This window comes from Stigmatopora nigra, chromosome 2 (assembly GCF_051989575.1).
Source record: "Stigmatopora nigra isolate UIUO_SnigA chromosome 2, RoL_Snig_1.1, whole genome shotgun sequence".
NCBI classification, from domain to species: Eukaryota; Metazoa; Chordata; class Actinopteri; order Syngnathiformes; family Syngnathidae; genus Stigmatopora; species Stigmatopora nigra.
Genome location: NC_135509.1, coordinates 20131899 through 20153033, shown reverse-complemented (window position 1 = coordinate 20153033; position 21135 = coordinate 20131899). Strand labels below are relative to the sequence as shown.

The following is a 21135-nucleotide window of genomic DNA, read 5'->3' as shown; positions in this document are numbered from 1 at the left end:
GCACAGTAGCAAAGGCTACTATCAGTAACCTCTGCTGAAGCCCCTTGTTAGGTCTGAAAATACAACGAAACTGCAAAGTGGAGAGTGACAGCTCTAGCAGTGGAGGCCTGTTCAGCGTGATGTTCTTGCAACTCTAGTCGAATGACCAGTGAGTGTGTCTTAAATACAGGCAAAACTGACATTTGTCACTAGGACTTTGGACAGATACGTTTCAGTCATTTGCAGGACAAAAAGTAATTGATCAGTGTCGGATAGTTGAGTATTTGTGCTGACATGTCAACCCAATCACAAGACTAAGATTGATTATTCATTCAGACAGTTGGGTGTTTATGCTGACCTGTCAGCCATAAGGATGACTATGATGCTGTTAGACTTACAAAAACTAATACAATATGAGCAAGCATTTGCAAAGAGACTTTGTCTTATCTTATACCCCTATCCATCCAGGCCCGTCAGCGGTTTGCTAGAGAGCATTTGGATGATCCAGAAGAGGACTGGGAGAATCTGTTATGGTCAGGTGAAACCAAAATATAACTTTTTGGTAGAAACACAGGTTCTCGTGGTTGGAGGAGAAATAATACTGAATTGCATCATAAGAACACCATTCCCATTGTGAAGCATGGGGGTGGAAACATTATGGTTTGGGGCTATTTTTTTTTTGTAAAAGGACCAGGACGACTGATCTGTGTAAAAGAGAGAATGAATTGGGCCATGTATCCAGAGATTTTGAGTGAAAATCTCCTTCCATCAGCGAGGACATTGAAAATGAGACATGGCCTAGGCAGTCTCCAGATCTCAACCCCATAAAAAATCTGTGGATAGCGTGACCGGACGTTTCGTTGACGAACAATTGGTCGACGGACACTTCGTCCCCGGACATTTCGTTGACGGACAATTGGTTGACGGACACTTCGTCCCCGGACATTTCGTTGAACGGACGTTTCGTCGAACGGACGTTTCGTCGAACGGACGTTTCGTCGAACGGACGTTTCGTCGAACGGACGTTTCGTCGAACGGACGTTTCGTCGAACGGACGTTTCGTCGAACGGACGTTTCGTCGAGCGGACGTTTCGTCGAACGGACGTTTCGTCGAGCGGACGTTTCGTCGAGCGGACGTTTCGTCGAACGGACGTTTCGTCGAACGGACGTTTCGTCGAACGGACGTTTCGTCGAACGGACGTTTCGTCGAACGGACGTTTCGTCGAACGGACGTTTCGTCGAACGGACGTTTCGTCGAACGGACGTTTCGTCGAACGGACGTTTCGTCGAACGGACGTTTCGTCGAACGGACGTTTCGTCGAACGGACGTTTCGTCGAACGGACGTTTCGTCGAACGGACGTTTCGTCGAACGGACGTTTCGTCGAACGGACGTTTCGTCGAACGGACGTTTCGTCGAACGGACGTTTCGTCGAACGGACGTTTCGTCGAACGGACGTTTCGTCGAACGGACGTTTCGTCGAACGGACGTTTCGTCGAACGGACGTTTCGTCGAACGGACGTTTCGTCGAACGGACGTTTCGTCGAACGGACGTTTCGTCGAACGGACGTTTCGTCGAACGGACGTTTCGTCGAACGGACGTTTCGTCGAACGGACGTTTCGTCGAACGGACGTTTCGTCGAACGGACGTTTCGTCGAACGGACGTTTCGTCGAACGGACGTTTCGTCGAACGGACGTTTCGTCGAACGGACGTTTCGTCGAACGGACGTTTCGTCGAACGGACGTTTCGTCGAACGGACGTTTCGTCGAACGGACGTTTCGTCGAACGGACGTTTCGTCGAACGGACGTTTCGTCGAACGGACGTTTCGTCGAACGGACGTTTCGTCGAACGGACGTTTCGTCGAACGGACGTTTCGTCGAACGGACGTTTCGTCGAACGGACGTTTCGTCGAACGGACGTTTCGTCGAACGGACGTTTCGTCGAACGGACGTTTCGTCGAACGGACGTTTCGTCGAACGGACGTTTCGTCGAACGGACGTTTCGTCGAACGGACGTTTCGTCGAACGGACGTTTCGTCGAACGGACGTTTCGTCGAACGGACGTTTCGTCGAACGGACGTTTCGTCGAACGGACGTTTCGTCGAACGGACGTTTCGTCGAACGGACGTTTCGTCGAACGGACGTTTCGTCGAACGGACGTTTCGTCGAACGGACGTTTCGTCGAACGGACGTTTCGTCGAACGGACGTTTCGTCGAACGGACGTTTCGTCGAACGGACGTTTCGTCGAACGGACGTTTCGTCGAACGGACGTTTCGTCGAACGGACGTTTCGTCGAACGGACGTTTCGTCGAACGGACGTTTCGTCGAACGGACGTTTCGTCGAACGGACGTTTCGTCGAACGGACGTTTCGTCGAACGGACGTTTCGTCGAACGGACGTTTCGTCGAACGGACGTTTCGTCGAACGGACGTTTCGTCGAACGGACGTTTCGTCGAACGGACGTTTCGTCGAACGGACGTTTCGTCGAACGGACGTTTCGTCGAACGGACGTTTCGTCGAACGGACGTTTCGTCGAACGGACGTTTCGTCGAACGGACGTTTCGTCGAACGGACGTTTCGTCGAACGGACGTTTCGTCGAACGGACGTTTCGTCGAACGGACGTTTCGTCGAACGGACGTTTCGTCGAACGGACGTTTCGTCGAACGGACGTTTCGTCGAACGGACGTTTCGTCGAACGGACGTTTCGTCGAACGGACGTTTCGTCGAACGGACGTTTCGTCGAACGGACGTTTCGTCGAACGGACGTTTCGTCGAACGGACGTTTCGTCGAACGGACGTTTCGTCGAACGGACGTTTCGTCGAACGGACGTTTCGTCGAACGGACGTTTCGTCGAACGGACGTTTCGTCGAACGGACGTTTCGTCGAACGGACGTTTCGTCGAACGGACGTTTCGTCGAACGGACGTTTCGTCGAACGGACGTTTCGTCGAACGGACGTTTCGTCGAACGGACGTTTCGTCGAACGGACGTTTCGTCGAACGGACGTTTCGTCGAACGGACGTTTCGTCGAACGGACGTTTCGTCGAACGGACGTTTCGTCGAACGGACGTTTCGTCGAACGGACGTTTCGTCGAACGGACGTTTCGTCGAACGGACGTTTCGTCGAACGGACGTTTCGTCGAACGGACGTTTCGTCGAACGGACGTTTCGTCGAACGGACGTTTCGTCGAACGGACGTTTCGTCGAACGGACGTTTCGTCAAACGGACATTTTGTCGAACAGACAATTTGTCGACCAAGTGTCCTATCCCAGCTGACTCCGAGCCAGTGGTGGCCAGGCGATCACAGGGTACAAGGAGACGGACAACTCACACACGCAGTATGATTGTCCAATCAGCCTACCATGCATGTTCTTTGTCACTGACAGTTCCACTGCTCTTCAGTCTTTTCATAAATGATCTGCCAAGCTGTTGTCCTTTGATAGTCATCTGCCAAATGTACACTGATGAACATGTCCATGGGGAAGATAAAAAAAAATGCTGCACGAGAACTGACAGATTCAAATTCAAAAGCATTTATTGTCATGATATACAGCTGTGTATAACGAAATTGGAGGTGCTACTCCAAGCTTTTCAGGGTGTTTTTCATAGAATGAACGAAATGTGAATCCCACATTTCTCAAGCATTGAGCAGTGAGAAAAATGTATGGCGTGGATTGGAACGCAGCTACAATGTCTGAATAAAGATGATCAGACAGACATACAAACAGACAGTAACTGTTGGGAATTATAGTAGAAATTTTCTTTTTTACCTATTTCCCCCATTTACTTACTGTATATGCATGTGTGGGCAGGAACTTACAGTGAACATTGACTTGGACGGAAACGTTGGTCGTGCCCACGACATTGGAGGCGGTGCAGGTCAGAGGGTATTTGTTGTCACCTCTCCTGACATTTATCAAAGTGATAGTAATTGAACGAACAGTATTGTTTTTGTAGATTCTGACCTGGAGGAAGCATTTGCTCATCATCAATATTATTTCCATCATAAATTAATCATCAAGAAGACATACGCATGCATCTTTTTATTTTTTTTTATTTTTTTATTTTCATAGTTACAGCCTCAGCTACAGCTTCAGTTCCAGGTCTCAGCTGACTTTGGGCAAGAGACCAGTGTGTTATCTATGCCAGCTACTTTTTTGGTCATTTTAAGCATTGTTATACTTGGCTTCACAAAACACAACACCATTATGTATATGCTGAACTTTCTCAGGGACATTAATGCCCAGTGAGCTGGTGTTATAACTCAGTCTGGGTTAGTCTTGATCTTACTTCCAAATCTTATTTGGCCACTAATTGGAGCTAATCCAAAGGTGCAGTTTAGAGTCTGCTCTGAATTTTTAAATGTTATACTTCATGGTCCTGTAACTTATTTTCATGAATTATTTCAAAATACAGGGAGTCCTCGAGTTGCAACTGACTTTCGTTCTTGTGTTGGCAATGTAACCAAATTCCGTGTAATTCGTATAAAGTTAAAATGTACGTCAACATAATCAGTGTAAATGAATATGTTGAAATGAAAAATAAGATAAAATAAGATAGAGTCATACCTCTAACTTACAAATACAATACTTTTAACTTACAAATAGCTCCAGGTACGGAATTTCCAGGCGCAAAAGCTTTTTACATGCAAATGGAGGGCTCGAGATATGAAAAAGATCCTAGTTACAAAACTATCACAGCATTACAACCAAGACAGGCTCTGTCCTATCATGACTTTGGAGCTAGCGATACTTTATATACGTGGCAATTTTTCTATAAATGCAGTTTTCTTTATTTTTTTAAATCGGTGTCTTAAATTTACAATAAGCATTTTCCATAATTTTAGAAGATCTTTGTCTATTTCCTTACCTCTTGCGGATCTCCTAAGTGTAAATCTGGAACACGCCAGGTCACTTCAGGTAATGGTGATCCTGAGCCATTACATGTGGCAAATACACTGCCACCCTCTTCAACTGTGAGGTTGCTGTTGCTCAGAGTGATATCTGGAAGGTCTGGAAAAGAGTTGTATTTTAGACCATGTATTATTCACCAAACATTAAATTTTACATTTAGTGTCCAGGAACCAGGTGGAACTCGGAGTGCATGCATAGTTTTCTTAGCACATTACATAAATCAGGGGTGGGCAAACTATTCCTCAAAGGGCAGCAGCGAGTGCAGGTTTTCATTCCAGCCATTAAAGAGGACAACTTTTCACCAATCTGGTGTCCTACAGGTGCAATCAGTGGATTGCAGTCAGGTGCTCCTTTTATTCTGCAGAAATCTCATTGGTCAATGTGTCTGTGCTGGATCGATTGGAAAAAAAAACCCTGTACTTACAGCAGCCCTCTAGGACTGGTTTACCCACCTCTGCCATAAATTGTCTTACAATGTTTTACTATGCTTGGTGCCTCATTCCAGAGAAAAGATCAAGTATAGTCTATAATCCCTACGAATAAAAAATAGTGTTTCGGGGAGAAGAAATAGATAATGCATAATTTATGGATAAGTGGATGTTTTATGTTAACATTCTCATGGTACTTTTTTTCAAACCCTGCATTGTAGAGAGTTGACACTATGGTGGCCAGAAACGCCTGTCAAATCCTAATAGACAAGTTATTGAATTTATTTACCTTCTCTAAGTGTGTAAACTCAAGGTTTGAGTTCTTGAAAGTATTATCGATGAATATGCCTGACCTGAAATATGTTAGCTTGCTGGTCACTTGTGGTGGTTTAAGTTAATTGCATGAACTATGCAACATCATGTGTGATTATTTATTTTCATCATATTTTCACTTTGGTTTACAAGGTTTTCCAAAAATAACCAAAACATTGCATAAATAAGTAAAATTCATCATTCTTTTAAAATTGACCGTCACTCTTGCCTTAATTTTTCCTAAAAGGCATACTCCTGCTTCTGTATATGTTATACATTCCTCTTTTGCATACTCTACATGCATTTTCACCGCCATTTTTACCATTTATGCCAAAAAAAGAGTTCTCATTTTGTATCAAGTTGGGAAAGGCGTGAAAAATTGATAAGCACCAAGATGGCAGCACCAATGGGCACCAATATTGCCACCATGGGCAATATTATTAAATTTTTCTTTCTCATCGAACCCATTTTTCGAAAGATATTTTTTAAATAGTGCAACAATTGTCTTTTTGTTCTCAACTAACAGGTAGATAAAATAAAATGTATCCAGCTCTGCTCAACATTATTAGCACCATAAATTCATTATTGTGAATAACTAATTGAAAAATAATAAAAATATAGATTTTATGGATTTGTAAGTTTCCACTTATTTCTGAAGATATATTAGGATTTGTCCAAACAATGAAGGGACAGCAATAAAGTTGAGCAGTATTATAAGCAAACTTACCGCATTTGTTTATTTGCATTTCTTGTAGTAGTATCTTCTCTGAGCCATTATAGCAGTATAATTGTTGACTACTTAGACCGGCAACTCCTCTTTGTTGCGATAGTTGAAGCCAACGAATATCACACCCACAATCAAAGATAGTGTCTTCTAAATGTCTGTCATCAAGAAAAAACACATTGGCAAAATGTACCAGTCAAAGGTAAAAAACAAACAAAAAAACAGACATCACACCCATTAGTTCATCAATGAATCATTGTCTTTGTAATTCTGTATGAACAGTCCTGTTTATTTATATGCTGTATAAACATTCCATTAGCCCTATGCATTCATGCTTGCTTGCAATGTGGCAAATAAGTATTTAGTCAACCACAAATTGTGCAATAGATAGATACGTACATACATACACACACACACACACACACACACACACACACACACACCCACACACCCACACCCACACACACACACACACACACACACACAGACACACACACACACACACACACACACGGACACACACACACCCACACCCACACACCCACACACACACACAGACACACTGTTACGGCTGGCACCCTGGACACACACTATGTAGGAGGTGTGTGCTTTCTTTTCTTTACAGGTATCTGAAGCTGTGGCTCCACCCCTGTGACAGAGCCCTGCCCAGGCCAACACAGCTGTAATTAATTCCCCAATCATCCCTCCTGCCCTTATTTAAAGCCTTTTCAGTTGTCAGCTTGCCCTTGCCCTTGCCTTTGCCTTTGCCATTGATGCCTTGATGCCTTGCTGAGTTGCAGGCTTGTGAGTATGTTACTCCCTGTTATATTTTGTATGTGTTGTTAATGATTTTGGGTTGCATAGGGGGACTTGAGTTAAGTTTAGACACCTTTGGGTATACATGTAGTTTGTGCATTTAGACACAGTTATTCCCCTGTCTAGATTATATTACATCAGTTTAACAGTGGCATCCTTCGGTCATATTTCCTGTATTTTTGTGGGTGTTCATTTGGACACCTGTCTGGGAGTGGGTTTTACCGTGTTTATTTGAGGGTGCCACTTTAATATCTTGTGCTTCCCCTATGTTATCCCGTAGTCTGTTTTATTGACTTTATTGTAAATAAAAATAACTGAAGGCTACTTGCAATGTGTGTCCGAACTCATCTTTGACCGAACCTGTCTGCTGTGATAGTTGCGACTCCCTGGTATATCATACCCCAGGGGGAGTCGTAACAAGTGGGGGCTCGTCCGGGATATCATTAAGATCTGTTATCACAGCAGCTGTTTGGTCATTGGTGGTACGGACTGCATGGGCAGTAGGCCGGTGAAGGCTGGGCAAGCAGTGTTGAGGTAGGCACATTTAATAGCTATCGTTCAGTCTAGTGTAGTGCTGTAACTAGCAGGATGGACTTTGATGCGGAAGAGTTCCTTTTTTAACTTGGCACTGTAGATCAGGTTGACCAATGTAAGAGGAGAGATCTGTTAGGTCGTGCCGCTCATCTAGGGTTCACTCTGTCCAGGACTACCAGGCTAGCTGAATTGAAGCAGGAGGTTATCCATATATTAATAGCAGCGCAGTACTTAGAAGCCACAGGAGGAGCATCTGCGGGTGTTTCCTCTCAGTCTCTGGTCGATTCTGAGGAATCAGGCAGGATGGAGAAAGATGAGGTAGGCAGGGATGCTGTCACCTTGAATGTAAAGGCTCTAGTTATAAATCCCAGGGCTTGTTTAAAAGGAAAACCAGAGGGATATGGTGCTGTATCTATTGGGGAAAATCCCCACATTGCTCTAAAGATATTACGTATGCAATATGAGGCTAGGGATAGGGAGTATGCTCATCAGCTGGCCCTCAAGAAAATGGAGTTTGATTTGCAATATGCCCATCAGCTAGCTCTCAAGGAAAAGGAGATTGAACTAGCAAGACTGGAAGCTGAACTCGAGAAGCTCCCAAATGGCAGCAGGTCTATGGACGGCACTCTTTTCTCCACACCCTGCTGGAGTCCAAGCCCTTCTTGGAAACAGCATGGTAGCCAAAAGGAGCTTGAGCGTGTAGAGAAAGCACGTGTAGCTCAAGAACGGCTTGAGAAGAAAAAAGCTTTGGAGCTTGAGCGTGTAGAGATAGCACGTGTAGCTCAAGAACGGCTTGAGAAGAAAAAAGCTTTGGAGCTTGAGCGTGTAGAGAAAGCACTTGTAGCTCAAGAACGGCTTGAGAAAGAAAAAGCTTTGGAGCTTGCACGTCTAGAGAAAGCACGTCTTGAGCAAGAACGGCTTGAGAAAGAAAGAGTTTTGGAATTTAAGAGGCAAGAGAGAAAAAGCTTTGAAGCTTGCACGTCTAGAGAAAGCACGTCTTGAGCAAGAACGGCTTGAGAAAGAAAGAGTTTTGGAATTTAAGAGGCAAGAGAGAGAAAAAGCCTTGGAGCAAGATCGACTAGAAAGAGAAAAGGCCTTAGAGCAAGATCGACTAGAAAGAGAAAAGGCCTTGGAAGCAGAGCGAAAAGAAAAAGAACTGATTGAAAGAGAAAATATTTTGGAGCAGGAAAATTTAGAAAGAAAAAAATTGGAGCAAGAGCGGCTTGAAAAAGAACAAGGCAAGAAGAAAATGTCCGCCGCGGAGATCAGCCTGCAGAAAGCACCCCAAGTTCCGGTGCCGGCCGGCCTTCCAGGCACAGTTCTTTCTAGCACTGTTCTGCCAAGCACCGTTCTGGCCAGCGACTGCCCGCCCAGAAGTGGTAGCAAGGCTCCGGCGCCCCTGGATGATGGTGCCGGCGACTGCAAGACCGGCAAAGCTCTGGCACCCCTGGACGAGGGAGTTGGCGACCCTCCGAACAACCAGGGTAAGGTGCCTGACCGTTCTAAAATTTTAGTGTCTCCTAAAGGAAGGGGGCTTGGCCAAGACTTAAAGGACCAGCGCGGATGCCCGCCAGATCGGCCACGGCTCATCATCGGCCGGCGCGGACGCCCGCCAGACCGGCTACGTCTTGTCACCAGCCGGCAGGGACGCCCGCCGGACCACCGACCACTTCCTCGTCTCGTTTCTGGCTGGCGTGGACGCCCGCCAGATCGGCCACGGCTCATCACCGGCCGGCGCGGACGCCCGCCAGACCGGCCACGCCTTGTCATCGGCTGGCGCGGACGCCCGCCGGACCGACCACTTCCTCGTCTCGTTTCTGGCTGGCGTGGACGCCCGCCAGATCGGCCACGGCTCATCACCGGCCGGCGCGGACGCCCGCCAGACCGGCCACGCCTTGTCATCAGCTGGCGCGGACGCCCGCCGGACTGACCACTTCCTCGTCTTGTTTCTGGCTGGCATGGACGCCCGCCAGATCGGCCACGGCTCATCACCGGCCGGCGCGGATGCCCGCCAGACCGGCCACGCCTTGTCATCGGCTGGCGCGGACGCCCACCGGACCGACCACTTCCTTGTCTCGTGACTGGCCGCCGCAAAAGGGGGCGCAGTAAAGCACGCTGGCGCAGAAGAGGATATCGGCGCAAAAATGGAAGCCGGCGCAGAAGAAATTATGTATAATGCCCTATCTCAAGTTTAGGAGAGTTTTAACAGGAGTGTATTGATTGATTGAGGCAGGTTGGTGGTTCGATTTCGTCAACAGGTTGACTCTTGAGGGGGGAGGTGTTACGGCTGGCACCCTGGACACACACTATGTAGGAGGTGTGTGCTTTCTTTTCTTTACAGGTATCTGCAACTGTGGCTCCACCCCTGTGACAGAGCCCTGCCCAGGCCAACACAGCTGTAATTAATTCCCCAATCATCCCTCCTGCCCTTATTTAAAGCCTTTTCAGTTGTCAGCTTGCCCTTGCCCTTGCCTTTGCCTTTGTCATTGATGCCTTGATGCCTTGCTGAGTTGCAGGCTTGTGAGTATGTTACTCCCTGTTATATTTTGTATGTGTTGTTAATGATTTTGGGTTGCATAGGGGGACTTGAGATAAGTTTAGACACCTTTGGGTATACATGTAGTTTGTGCATTTAGACACAGTTATTCCCCTGTCTAGATTATATTACTTCAGTTTAACAGTGGCATCCTTCGGTCTTATTTCCTGTATTTTTGTGGGTGTTCATTTGGACACCTGTCTGGGAGTGGGTTTTACCATGTTTATTTGAGGGTGCCACTTTAATATCTTGTGCTTCCCCTATGTTATCCCGTAGTCTGTTTTATTGACTTTATTGTAAATAAAAATAATTGAAGGCTACTTGCAATGTGTGTCCGAACTCATCTTTGACCGAACCTGTCTGCTGTGATAGTTGTGACTCCCTGGTATATCATACCCCAGGGGGAGTCGTAACACACACACACACACACACACACACACACACACACACACACACACACACACACACACACACACACACACACACACACACACACACACACACACACACACACACACACACACACACACACACACGCACACACGCACACACGCACACACGCACATGCACATGCACATGCACATGCACATGCACATGCACATACACACATACATACATACATAGATATACACACACACACAAACACACATACAGACCCACACACCCACACACACACACACATACGCACACATATACACATGTACACATTCATACATACTTATGCAAACATACATGCAACATACATATTTTATACACAATTTGTATACTTTTTAAAATGATTTAGTGGTGCTATTAGAGATCATGAAACAAATCATGCTACTAATTCAATTTACAATATGCCTCACAAAAAAATCTGGGTTACAAAAGCCACAAAGGAACCAATTAATTTTATAAGTAGAGACACCAATGTCATTGCAGGTTTTAAAAAAAATCTTGTTTTGTTTTTGTTTTTTTTAATTGTATGCACAGTGAACAATCCTGTGACGGCAAGTTGTGTACCAATGCATAGCAAGATGCTAAATTGAAATGTGATTATTGTATAAGTGCTTTTAGGTTACGCACAATGAAAAATGAAAAAACACTCAAAGTTTAAATTTGCTGGAGATTGAGAAAACAGGAAGAAAAACGATCAATATTAACCACTAGTGTTTGAAATGATAGAACATTATGTGAGATACTCCAAAGTACAATACACTACATGTTTTTATTTTATTTTACGGGCTTATACTTCAATATGCCACTGTAAAAATACCCATAAAATAGTCATTTCACAATTTGGTAGTTCATGGAATAGTACTAGTTTAGACGAACCCTTTCAGTCCTTACTAGTGGCAAGCTTCAACTGTCACCCAGCAGTCAGAATAAAAATCTAAATGAACCAATAATATGCCATTCAAAACCTCTGGTATGAGAAGAATATATGCAAGCCACTTCATTCCCATCTGCTGTCTGAATCACTGTGTTAACTTACAGTTCCTCGAGTTGAATATTTTCAAAAATCTGCCATGGCAGCACAGATAGCATTGGGTTTTTCGACAGGTTTCTGATGAAGAAAGTAGAAAACAAATGTGCGGAATTGAATATTTTGAATTTATTGTCATTTATATTGTATGTTGAACAGCATGCAGTGCAAATATATCACAATATATACATATCCTGGAAAAGAGAGATTTTAGAGCAGGGGTGGGCAAACCGGTCCTCAAGGGTGGCTGTGGGTGCAGGTTTTTTTTTTCCAATCTATTCAGTACAAAAAGTTTAACAAATGGGGTTTCTGCTGGGAAAAAAAGAAGCGCCTCACTGTAATCCACTGATTGCACTTGTTGGACACCAGATTGGTGAAAAGGTGTCGTCTTTATGGGTTGGAATGAAAACCCGCACCCACTGCGGCCCTTCATTCAATAGTTTGCCTACCCTTGTTTTCTCTCATCTCATTTTCTGAACCGCTTTATCCTCATTCGGGTTGCGGGAGGTGCTGGAGCCAATCCCAGCTGTCTTCAGGCCAGAGGCGAAGGGCACCCTGAATCCGTGGCCAGCCGATCGCAGGCCCTTGTTTTAGAGTGATATAAATATGTCCCTTTAACTGGGTATGTGGGGCTCGATCCCTCTCCTTATGATACCCCACATTTTAGAATATCTCTAATATCTAATAGGATATAATTTATTCATCTTCCATAATACGGCTTGCGTGGGTTGCTGGAGCCTTTTCCAGCTGACTTCGCTGAAGAGCTATAGGGTACATACAGAGACAGGTGACCATTCGCACTCAGAATCCACCTACACCAGCAGAAATCGAGCCCATGCCTGCCCACACCGACGTCAGGCTAGTGAACCACTACTTCAATAGGAATTCATATATTCTCAATGTAAACTAGGAGACTCCTGTCCCAAAAGTCATTACATCATGAATTATTGTTTCACCAATAAACTATACGCCTGTAATTTAGACAGTTTCCCCAAACATTCGCTGAAACCTTTTTGACTCCATTTTTTAACATAATGTTCCATGGTGATAAATCTAAATTTTTCATTTACTCAAATGTGTACAAGCATTGAAGTTTTACAGAAAAAAGAAAAAAGTATGACACCGGTAAACGTGGAGTAAAAGCAAATGCCCAAAAACAATCACTTTCGGTTCATATTAGGATTTAGCAATTCTTCATCTGACTTTTCTTTACGTCTGCAGATTCTGCATATGCTTACCTCCTGATTTTGTTTCCCCTTTGTTACGGCTGGCAGCCTGGACACACACACTATGTAGGAGGTGTGTGCTTTCTTTTCTTTACAGGTACCTGCAGCTGTGGCTCCACCCCTGTGACAAAGCCCTGCCCAGGCCAACACAGCTGTGACTACTTCCCCAATCATCCCTCTTTCAATCAAGATTCACTTCCTGCCCTTATTTAAACCCTTTTCAGTTGTCAGTTCACCCTTGCCCTTGCCCTTGATGCCTTGATGCCTTGCTGACTTGCAGGCTTGTGAGTACGTTACTCCCTGTTATATTTAGTATGTGTTGACAAAGTTAATGATTTTTGGTTGCATAGGGGGACTTCAGATAAGTTTAGACACCCCGGGGTATACATATAGTTTGTGCATTTAGACACATAGTTATTCCCCTGTCTAGACTTTATTACATCAATTTGACAGTGGCACCCCTCGGTCTTATTTCCTGTATTTTGTGGGTGTTCATTTGGACACCTGTCTGGGAGGGGGTTTTACCGTGTTTATTTGAGAGTGCCACTTTAATATCTCGTGCTTCCCCTATGTTATCCCGTAGACCAGTTTTATGGACTTTATTGTAAATAAAATATAACTGAAGGCTACTTGCAGTGTTTGTCTGGACTCATCTTTGACCGAACCTGTCTGCTGTGATAGTTGCGACTCCCTGGTATATCATACCCAGGGGGAGTCGTAACAAGTGGGGGCTGGTCCGGGATATCATTAAGATTGGTTATCACAGCAGCAGTTTGGTCAAAGGGTGGTGCGGACTGCATAAGCCGTAGGCCGGTGAAGGCTGTGCAAGCAGTGCTGTGATAGTTGTGACTCCCAAGTATATCTTACCCCAGGGGGAGTCGTAACAGGTAGGCACATTTAATAGCTATCATTCAGTGTAGTGTAGTGCTGTAACTAGCAGGATGGACTTTGATGCGGAAGAGTTCCTTTTTTGAACTTGGCACTGTCGATCAGGTTGACCAATGTAAGAGGAGAGATCTGTTAGGTCTTGCCGCTCATCTAGGGTTCACTCTGTCCAGGACTACCAGTCTGGCTAATTTGAAGCAGGAGGTTATCCATATATTAATAGCAGAGCAGTACTTAGAAGCCACAGGAGGAGCGTCTGCGGATGTTTCCTCTCAGTCTCTGGTTGATTCTGAGGAATCAGGCAGGAGGGAGAAAGATGAGGTAGGCAGGGATGGTATCACCTCTAGTGTAAAGGCTCTAGTTAGAAATCCCAGGGCTGGTTTAAAAGGAAAACCAGAGGGATATGGTGCTGTATCAATTAGGGAAGATCCCCATGTTGCTCTAAAGATGTTACGTATGCAATATGAGGCTAGGGATAGAGAGCTTGCCCATCAGCTAGCCCTCAAGCAAATGGAGAAGGAGATTGAACAAACAAGACTGGAAGCAGAAATCGAGAAGCTCCAAAATGGCAGCAGGTCTATGGACGGCACTCTTTTCTCCACACCCTGCAGGAGTCCAGGCCCGTCTTAGAAACAGCATGGTAGCCAAAATGAGCAGAAACGATTGAAAATGGAGGAAGGGAAGAGAAGGGGTGAAGAGAGAACAAGACAGGAGGAGGAGGAGCAGAGAACCTTAATGCTTGAACAAATACTATAACTATATCCTACTCCAGGGGGAGTCGTAACACCCTTGATTAAATTGGATCAACAGATCTATGGAAGGGGTGCTAAAAATCTATTATCTTTTGTAACCAAATATAGAATTGTTTAAATTGAAACGCCAGTAATCACAAAATTACACTGAATCTAGTGCATTTTATTATTAATTTTGTATAATTTCACAATGTACTGTTATGACTTATTTGCTATAAAAATTAACTTTGTTTGTATGTTTGTGTCCTATTCTAAATAGATTTTCCCGCCAGAATGGAGGATGCTTCATCCTTCCAGACCAATGGCATTGCTTCATCTGATCATTGTGTATGGGCAGAGTCTTCACAACAATGTGTGAAAAAAAGCAGGTGACTCTGGATGGATGTTGTATAAACAATTTAGGTGTGTTCTGGCAGTTGCAAGCTTTTACTAATTTGATAATACCTGGCCTGTATAGACATCGTGCTCCTTTAGTTGAAAGAAAGCTGTTATATTCTGAAATCTTTTACCTCAACATATGTTTTGGTCAAGGCCCACTTTGGGCGGTGGCAATGAAGGCTTTAAGAAATGGATTCAGAATGGGAATCTTGCCTTTTCTTGAGCCAACAAAGAGAACTGCTCATGGAAACTTGAATAATGTCTTGCCTATATTTTATTAACACTTGTCTCGAGATCTTTCAGAAGAAAGAAAAGAACATCCAACAATAGCTTTCATTTTCAATACCGCCTATCCTCGAAAGAGTTGCAGGGATTGCTGGAGCCTACCCCAGCTGTCTTCGGGCGAAAGGCAGACTACACTGGTCGCCAGTCAGTCATAGGGCCCACAGAGAGATAAACGACCAATCATACCACCAGCGGTGTGAATTAAGCTTGCGCCTGCCCGCACCGAAATCCGGCGACTGAACCTGAATATTACGATGCTGTCAGGAAGCAACATAGCTGAGATGTGTAGACAAAATGTTTAACTTAAAACTTATGAATACTACTGTAGCCATGAATTATTATTAATAGTTTTATTTAGCTTAGCAAGCTAGACTGTCCTGTCTGTATTATCATTTAGTAGTCTTGAATCGGTCATCTGGTAGCCAACCCTTTTAGAAGGACGTTTGGTCAGAGGACGTTTGGTCGAAGGACGTTTGGTCGAAGGACGTTTGGTCGGAGGACGTTTGGTCGGAGGACGTTTGGTCGGAGGACGTTTGGTCGGAGGACGTTTGGTCGGAGGACGTTTGGTCGGAGGACGTTTGGTCGGAGGACGTTTTGGTCGACGGACGTTTTGATCGACGGACGAGAGAGAAAGAGAGTTTACTGTACTGTTTACTGTTTACTGAAAGCGATCAACCAGGTAATATCTCGCTCTATAAAAATTATTATCATGAAAGAGAGAGACCTGTTCGTCGACCAAACGTCCGTTCGACGAAACTTCCGGGGACCAAGTGTCCGTCAATGAAACGTCCATGTACCCTCCCCGAGTCCGCGACAGGTTGAGGACCATTGTACTACACTATCCTAGAGCATTCATTCATCTTCCATACCACCCATCCTCGAAAGGGTCGCAGGGGTTGCCGGAACCTAACCAATGTGTCTTCTGGCAAAATGTAGACCAAAATGGTCGCCAGACAGTCGTAGGGCACACAGAGAGACAGATCACTGACTCTCACAATTACACTGCCACCGAGTGGGGATCAATTCAAGACTGCCTGGAACAAAGTCAGGCATCATGGGATGACATCCTAGAACATTCTTTTCCTCTAAAAGAACTTTACACAGGTCCTCCCAATTTTTACTGGGAAGATAGATTCACATGCTCAGGGTAAACATTTCAAGTGTGCCTGAAAAATGTTTCGTCGAAGCAGCTATCCAAATAAGGACAATAACATGCATGTTCTTAAAAGCTAACAATTGAGTATGAAAACTTACATGTAGCTTAGGTGTGGATTTTGGGAGAAAACCCCTTGCTGGACGGTACGCAGGCTACTCCTTGTAAGGGTCCTACAATGGCAAATAATTGTGAGAAAATTATTTCTGCAGGCATTGCTGAGGAAAAGGAAGGCTGCGGAGTGACACATTGCTTTAACAAAGTAATTACAAAATTAAGAGTAATTTCCCAAAAGGTTCTGTAAATGTATGAAGGTATTTCTCCAAATTTTCTTTAAGCTTTACAAACAAATTCATTTTGGATGCTTGAAATTAAATTTAAAGGTAAATTATATTTTAATACAGGTTGCTTTTCACTGTGAGCACCTATAAACTTGGCTCCATTAGTCGTCATCTCATCCTGGTGGAGGGGATTGTGAGTCTAAGTCAGACATGGGCAAACTACAGCCCGCGGGCCCCATCCGGCCAGTGGCAGTAGCTCTGTCCACTGTTATTTGTTTTTCGTGTTTTACAGCCCCTCTATTTTTTTCTTAATACATTCCTTTTTACTTTACTTTGTGCTTTATACTTTTTACTTTAATGATGAGTGATGAGTATGTTAATATTTTAGTCCTTTTTTCCGTTTATGTTTCATGTGTACTGTTAACGGATGCAGTTTTTTATATGTATCTTATTTTGTGCTGACCCGGCCCATCTGTCAAATTTTTAAAGTCAATGTGGCCCCCGGGCCAAAAAGTTTGCCCACCCCTGGTCTAAGTGCTAGTGACTAAATTGTCTGAAGCTTTTACCCATGGCAAACAAATCCTAGGTTAGAAATCAAACAAGGTCTAAACTGCAAAACTGTGCAGGGATGTGTTGGATTAAGAACACTATAGCTGACAATATAACATATATTAATAATTAATACATGTACATTTTATTAACATATGTAACAGCAAATTGTGGTGCTTCCTTACATTAAATAAGTAAAACAACTTTTTACTTGTAGTAGTCTTAATATACAATACTAATCATAATCTATGGAGTTTTATGATTAATCCAATGATTTATAGGGTGACATGCTCCTCTCTTTTATTCATTAGTGAAATGTATGTTGGCATGTTTTTACAGTAGTCTCTCAAATTAAAAATTTGGTCTAACAAGCAAAATTTTGAAAAAAATAGTATATGACTTACAGCCTCTGCAAGCCAATGTAGGTTTCTAAATGAGCATCTGACAATATCCATGGTCCAGTCCAGTTCTCTATGTGACTGTAGAGAAGCACAAAATTAAGTATGCATTATTTATCAGGAGAAATTCAGTTAAATTTATTTAGCCTACGTTCAGTGTGATGATCACAATAAAGTAATAAACAAATATGCGCCATATTTTCTGGACTATAAGTCGCAGTGTTTTATAGTTATGCCAGGGGTTGAGATTTATGTACGAAACAATGCACACCATATGATCCAAGGCTACGTTCTTCTTTCACTATAATGCCAAAGTAGCTTCAACACGGGCGATAGTCTTATTATTAAACGCAACACTCCTCTTTGCTGTCTTACTTAAAGTGATGGAATACGTCGAAGCCTATCCAAGCAAACTATGGGCAACAGGCAAGGGACACTCTAAATTAGAATAAAAGGAGGAGTTGAGATTGAACACTTGATCTTGGAACTGTGGGGCCAATGAGCTAACTACTCGGTCACAAGTAAATGTTATCCGATGGATTTTTTTTAAATTGGTCTTAAATCAATATGAGATTGCACAGTACCAGTTAAAACCAGAAGCTAAAGCAACATAATACACCCCTTGTGACCATGTGACTCAGAAAGGGAGAGTCATAGAGGTATCTTCACATTGTGAATGATTAATGTCTTAAGTTCATGGCCCTTGACTAAACATACAGGCAAACCTGACGATTGAAAATCATGTGACCTTTTATACTTTTATACTACTATTTATCTTTTTTTTTAACTGGGAAATCACATTGAAAAGCTTGGAGTAGCACCACCAATGTTGTTATATGCAGCTGTGTATGATGAAAATAAAGGCTTTTGATTTGATTTGATGACACCTGTCGAAGGGTTGTAGCTACTATTGGTTATTTCTGAAAATAAAACAATATGTTTGACATTGGAATGAACTACTGTGTTAAACGGAGAACTTCAAACACAAGTGCAAATGTTTTTCACAGTTTGTTCCTTAGAGCGGTCACAGTGAGTTACCTGTTTACTGTTTGTACACCATGTGATTTGTGGTATGTTTGCAATAATATTTGATATTCAAATCAGTCGTCAAACCAGCAGATTTTAACTCAGTACTGGTTTAAAAGCGCCATAGTAAGTTAGCAAGAACCAATTATGTGCTCACTACCAATGTTTTTTTATCTATTTTTGTTTGTTTGTCTGGGCAGAAAGACCACCTCCCTGAGCACACTGAGTACCAGTGTATGCAACATCATCATTGCTCGCTTTGGGCACACACCAGTATGACACCTGCCATAAGCAGGTGCATGTCTACTACACATAAATGATTTAGTAACAATAAAACGTAAACATTAATATCTATGAATGGGCGGCCCGGCGGATGAGTGGTTGACGCGTCAGCCTCACAGTTCTGGGGTCATGGATTCAAATCCAGGCAGGTCCACCTGTGATTGTGTGACTAGTGTTTTTACAAAAGAAAAACGTGTCCTACTTGTACAGAAAAATATTGAAACAGTGTATATCCTGTTACGCTGTAAATGTTTGAGCCTCATTGAGTGAATGGCGATCCGATTTATGGGTTGGTTTGCCAAATTGCAGCAGGAGTGTATTTTTCTTTGGGTTACGCCAAATTACAATATGAATAGGGCGGACCCTGGCTTCTCACATGGATCTCAGTTACCTCTTATGCAATTGTTTTGAATAGATAACCTTGTAATTGTTTTGATTGCAAGCCTTAAATGGGCAGGAGAGACTGCCGTTCGGGAAGAATAATCTGTGACGGAGACGAAGTCAAGATGGATTCTCCTTGCAAGTAATGCCAAAGATGTGCCCGATGTCTCCTTGTATTGTTTTATGTTATATTAAAGATAACTAAAAATTAACCTAACACAGGCTGTCCCCCGCCCCTAGCCCAAAGTCAGATGGGATAGGCTCCAGCATCCCCCGCGAGTGATAAAGTGGTTTAAGCTGTTCAGAAAATGAAGGAAAAAATATCTATGAATGAAACATCATCCTAAATTCCGTTAGAATATGCACAATTTCCGACTCAAATTTTACCTTATTTTACATGTGTCCTCACTTCTCATTCTCGTTCAAATCAGTTTTCTGCTGAACGTGTCACTTGAGAAAGTCAAGTTTCATGTATATGCAATATTTTTCCGTGATTTTGTTTTGATTTATTTAATAAGGTATGACACATATTAATGAACATATTTATATTCATGGTAATGAACATATATATCTAAGATTGTAGCCGAGATCTAATTTCCATTTATAGTCCATTTTGTAGGTTGAAGACAAATGATCACACAAACTAGACACACACGCACTTACGCACACAACCACATGGCCAGCAGATTTAGGGAGTTCTAACACGATTTTTCTGCTTGTTCTTCTATTCGCACAGTAAAATTAAAAGGCATGTATTAAGAAATATTAAAATGTAATTAAAAAAAAGATTGAAGGGCTGTAAAACACAAAAAACATAAGCGTGGACAGAGCTACTGCCAATGGCTGCCGCGTGAATGGCGCCATCATGGGGAAAAAGGAAAAAAAGTTTGGATTTTATTTTGTGTGCGACATATGATTGCTGCTGCGCGGAGAAGACGGGAGTTCTGCGCAATTGCGCACACGCGCACCTTAGAGGGAACATTGCTCACTACACACTGAGTCATTTCAGGAGTGCAGGATACTATTGTATTAATGACACACATTCATACATTTTGTGAACTCCTTGTACTCACAAGGGTCATGAGGGGTGCTGGCATCTATCCCAGCTAACTATGGGCACGAGTCGGGACACACCCTGAATCAGTGATCAGCCAATACACGGCACAAGGAGATGGACGACCACTCATGCTCACAATCATACCTCGGGGCTATTTAGAGTGTTCGTCATACGCTGCCGAGGGTATGACGGTTTCAGAGTACCATAAATCTGGGAAACATTAATCAAATACAATTAAATAACACTTATATTTTATCCTTAATAATATGCATACTGACCATTTTGACCATATTTCAAAACAGAAAATAAATGAATTTCAAAATTAGGTAAATTATGTTATTTATACTACAAGGAGTTGTGATCCCTAAAAGCTTAAACATTAATGTCCTTAGTTGTTATGTTGACTCTTACATGGAAGTGATATTCTGGAAGAGGTCTTTGGTGCTCCTAGTAATATTTCCAGAGCTCAAAGGAAGTGATAAAAAACTGCTGTTGTCCAATTTCTTGCAAAATATCTTGGTGGGTGAACAGTCGCAGGTGGACGGACAGTCGAACAAGGAGTTAATGTCAATGGGAAATAAGATGTTGATCACAAAGAAAAGCATCCAGTTGCGCCATCTTTTGGGTGGTTGGCAGACATTGAATGAAAAAAAAGCTTCAAATCCATACATGTCGCCACGATTTGAAATATATCATTTAAAATTATTTTGCCAGGCTACCTACACAACCAGCAGTCAGTTTTCTTGTATCCTTTGAACCTCTCAGTGATTTATT

General features: G+C 43.3%; 1 protein-coding gene across 1 annotated transcript in view; it reads right to left on the bottom strand.

The window, feature by feature from the left end:
* Positions 1 to 21106, bottom strand: part of LOC144181034 (NT-3 growth factor receptor-like) — an 88875-nt gene extending 67769 nt beyond the window's left edge. The window contains exons 1-7 of the mRNA XM_077709272.1: positions 20773 to 21106; positions 17622 to 17696; positions 16489 to 16560; positions 11718 to 11789; positions 6364 to 6518; positions 4853 to 4995; positions 3804 to 3948 (exon numbers count right to left, since the gene is read on the bottom strand). Coding sequence (XP_077565398.1) covers positions 3804 to 3948; positions 4853 to 4995; positions 6364 to 6518; positions 11718 to 11789; positions 16489 to 16560; positions 17622 to 17696; positions 20773 to 21032 — 922 coding nt within the window. The 5' untranslated portion in view covers positions 21033 to 21106. The remainder of the gene's footprint in view (positions 1 to 3803; positions 3949 to 4852; positions 4996 to 6363; positions 6519 to 11717; positions 11790 to 16488; positions 16561 to 17621; positions 17697 to 20772) is intronic.
* Positions 21107 to 21135: the final 29 nt, after the last annotated feature.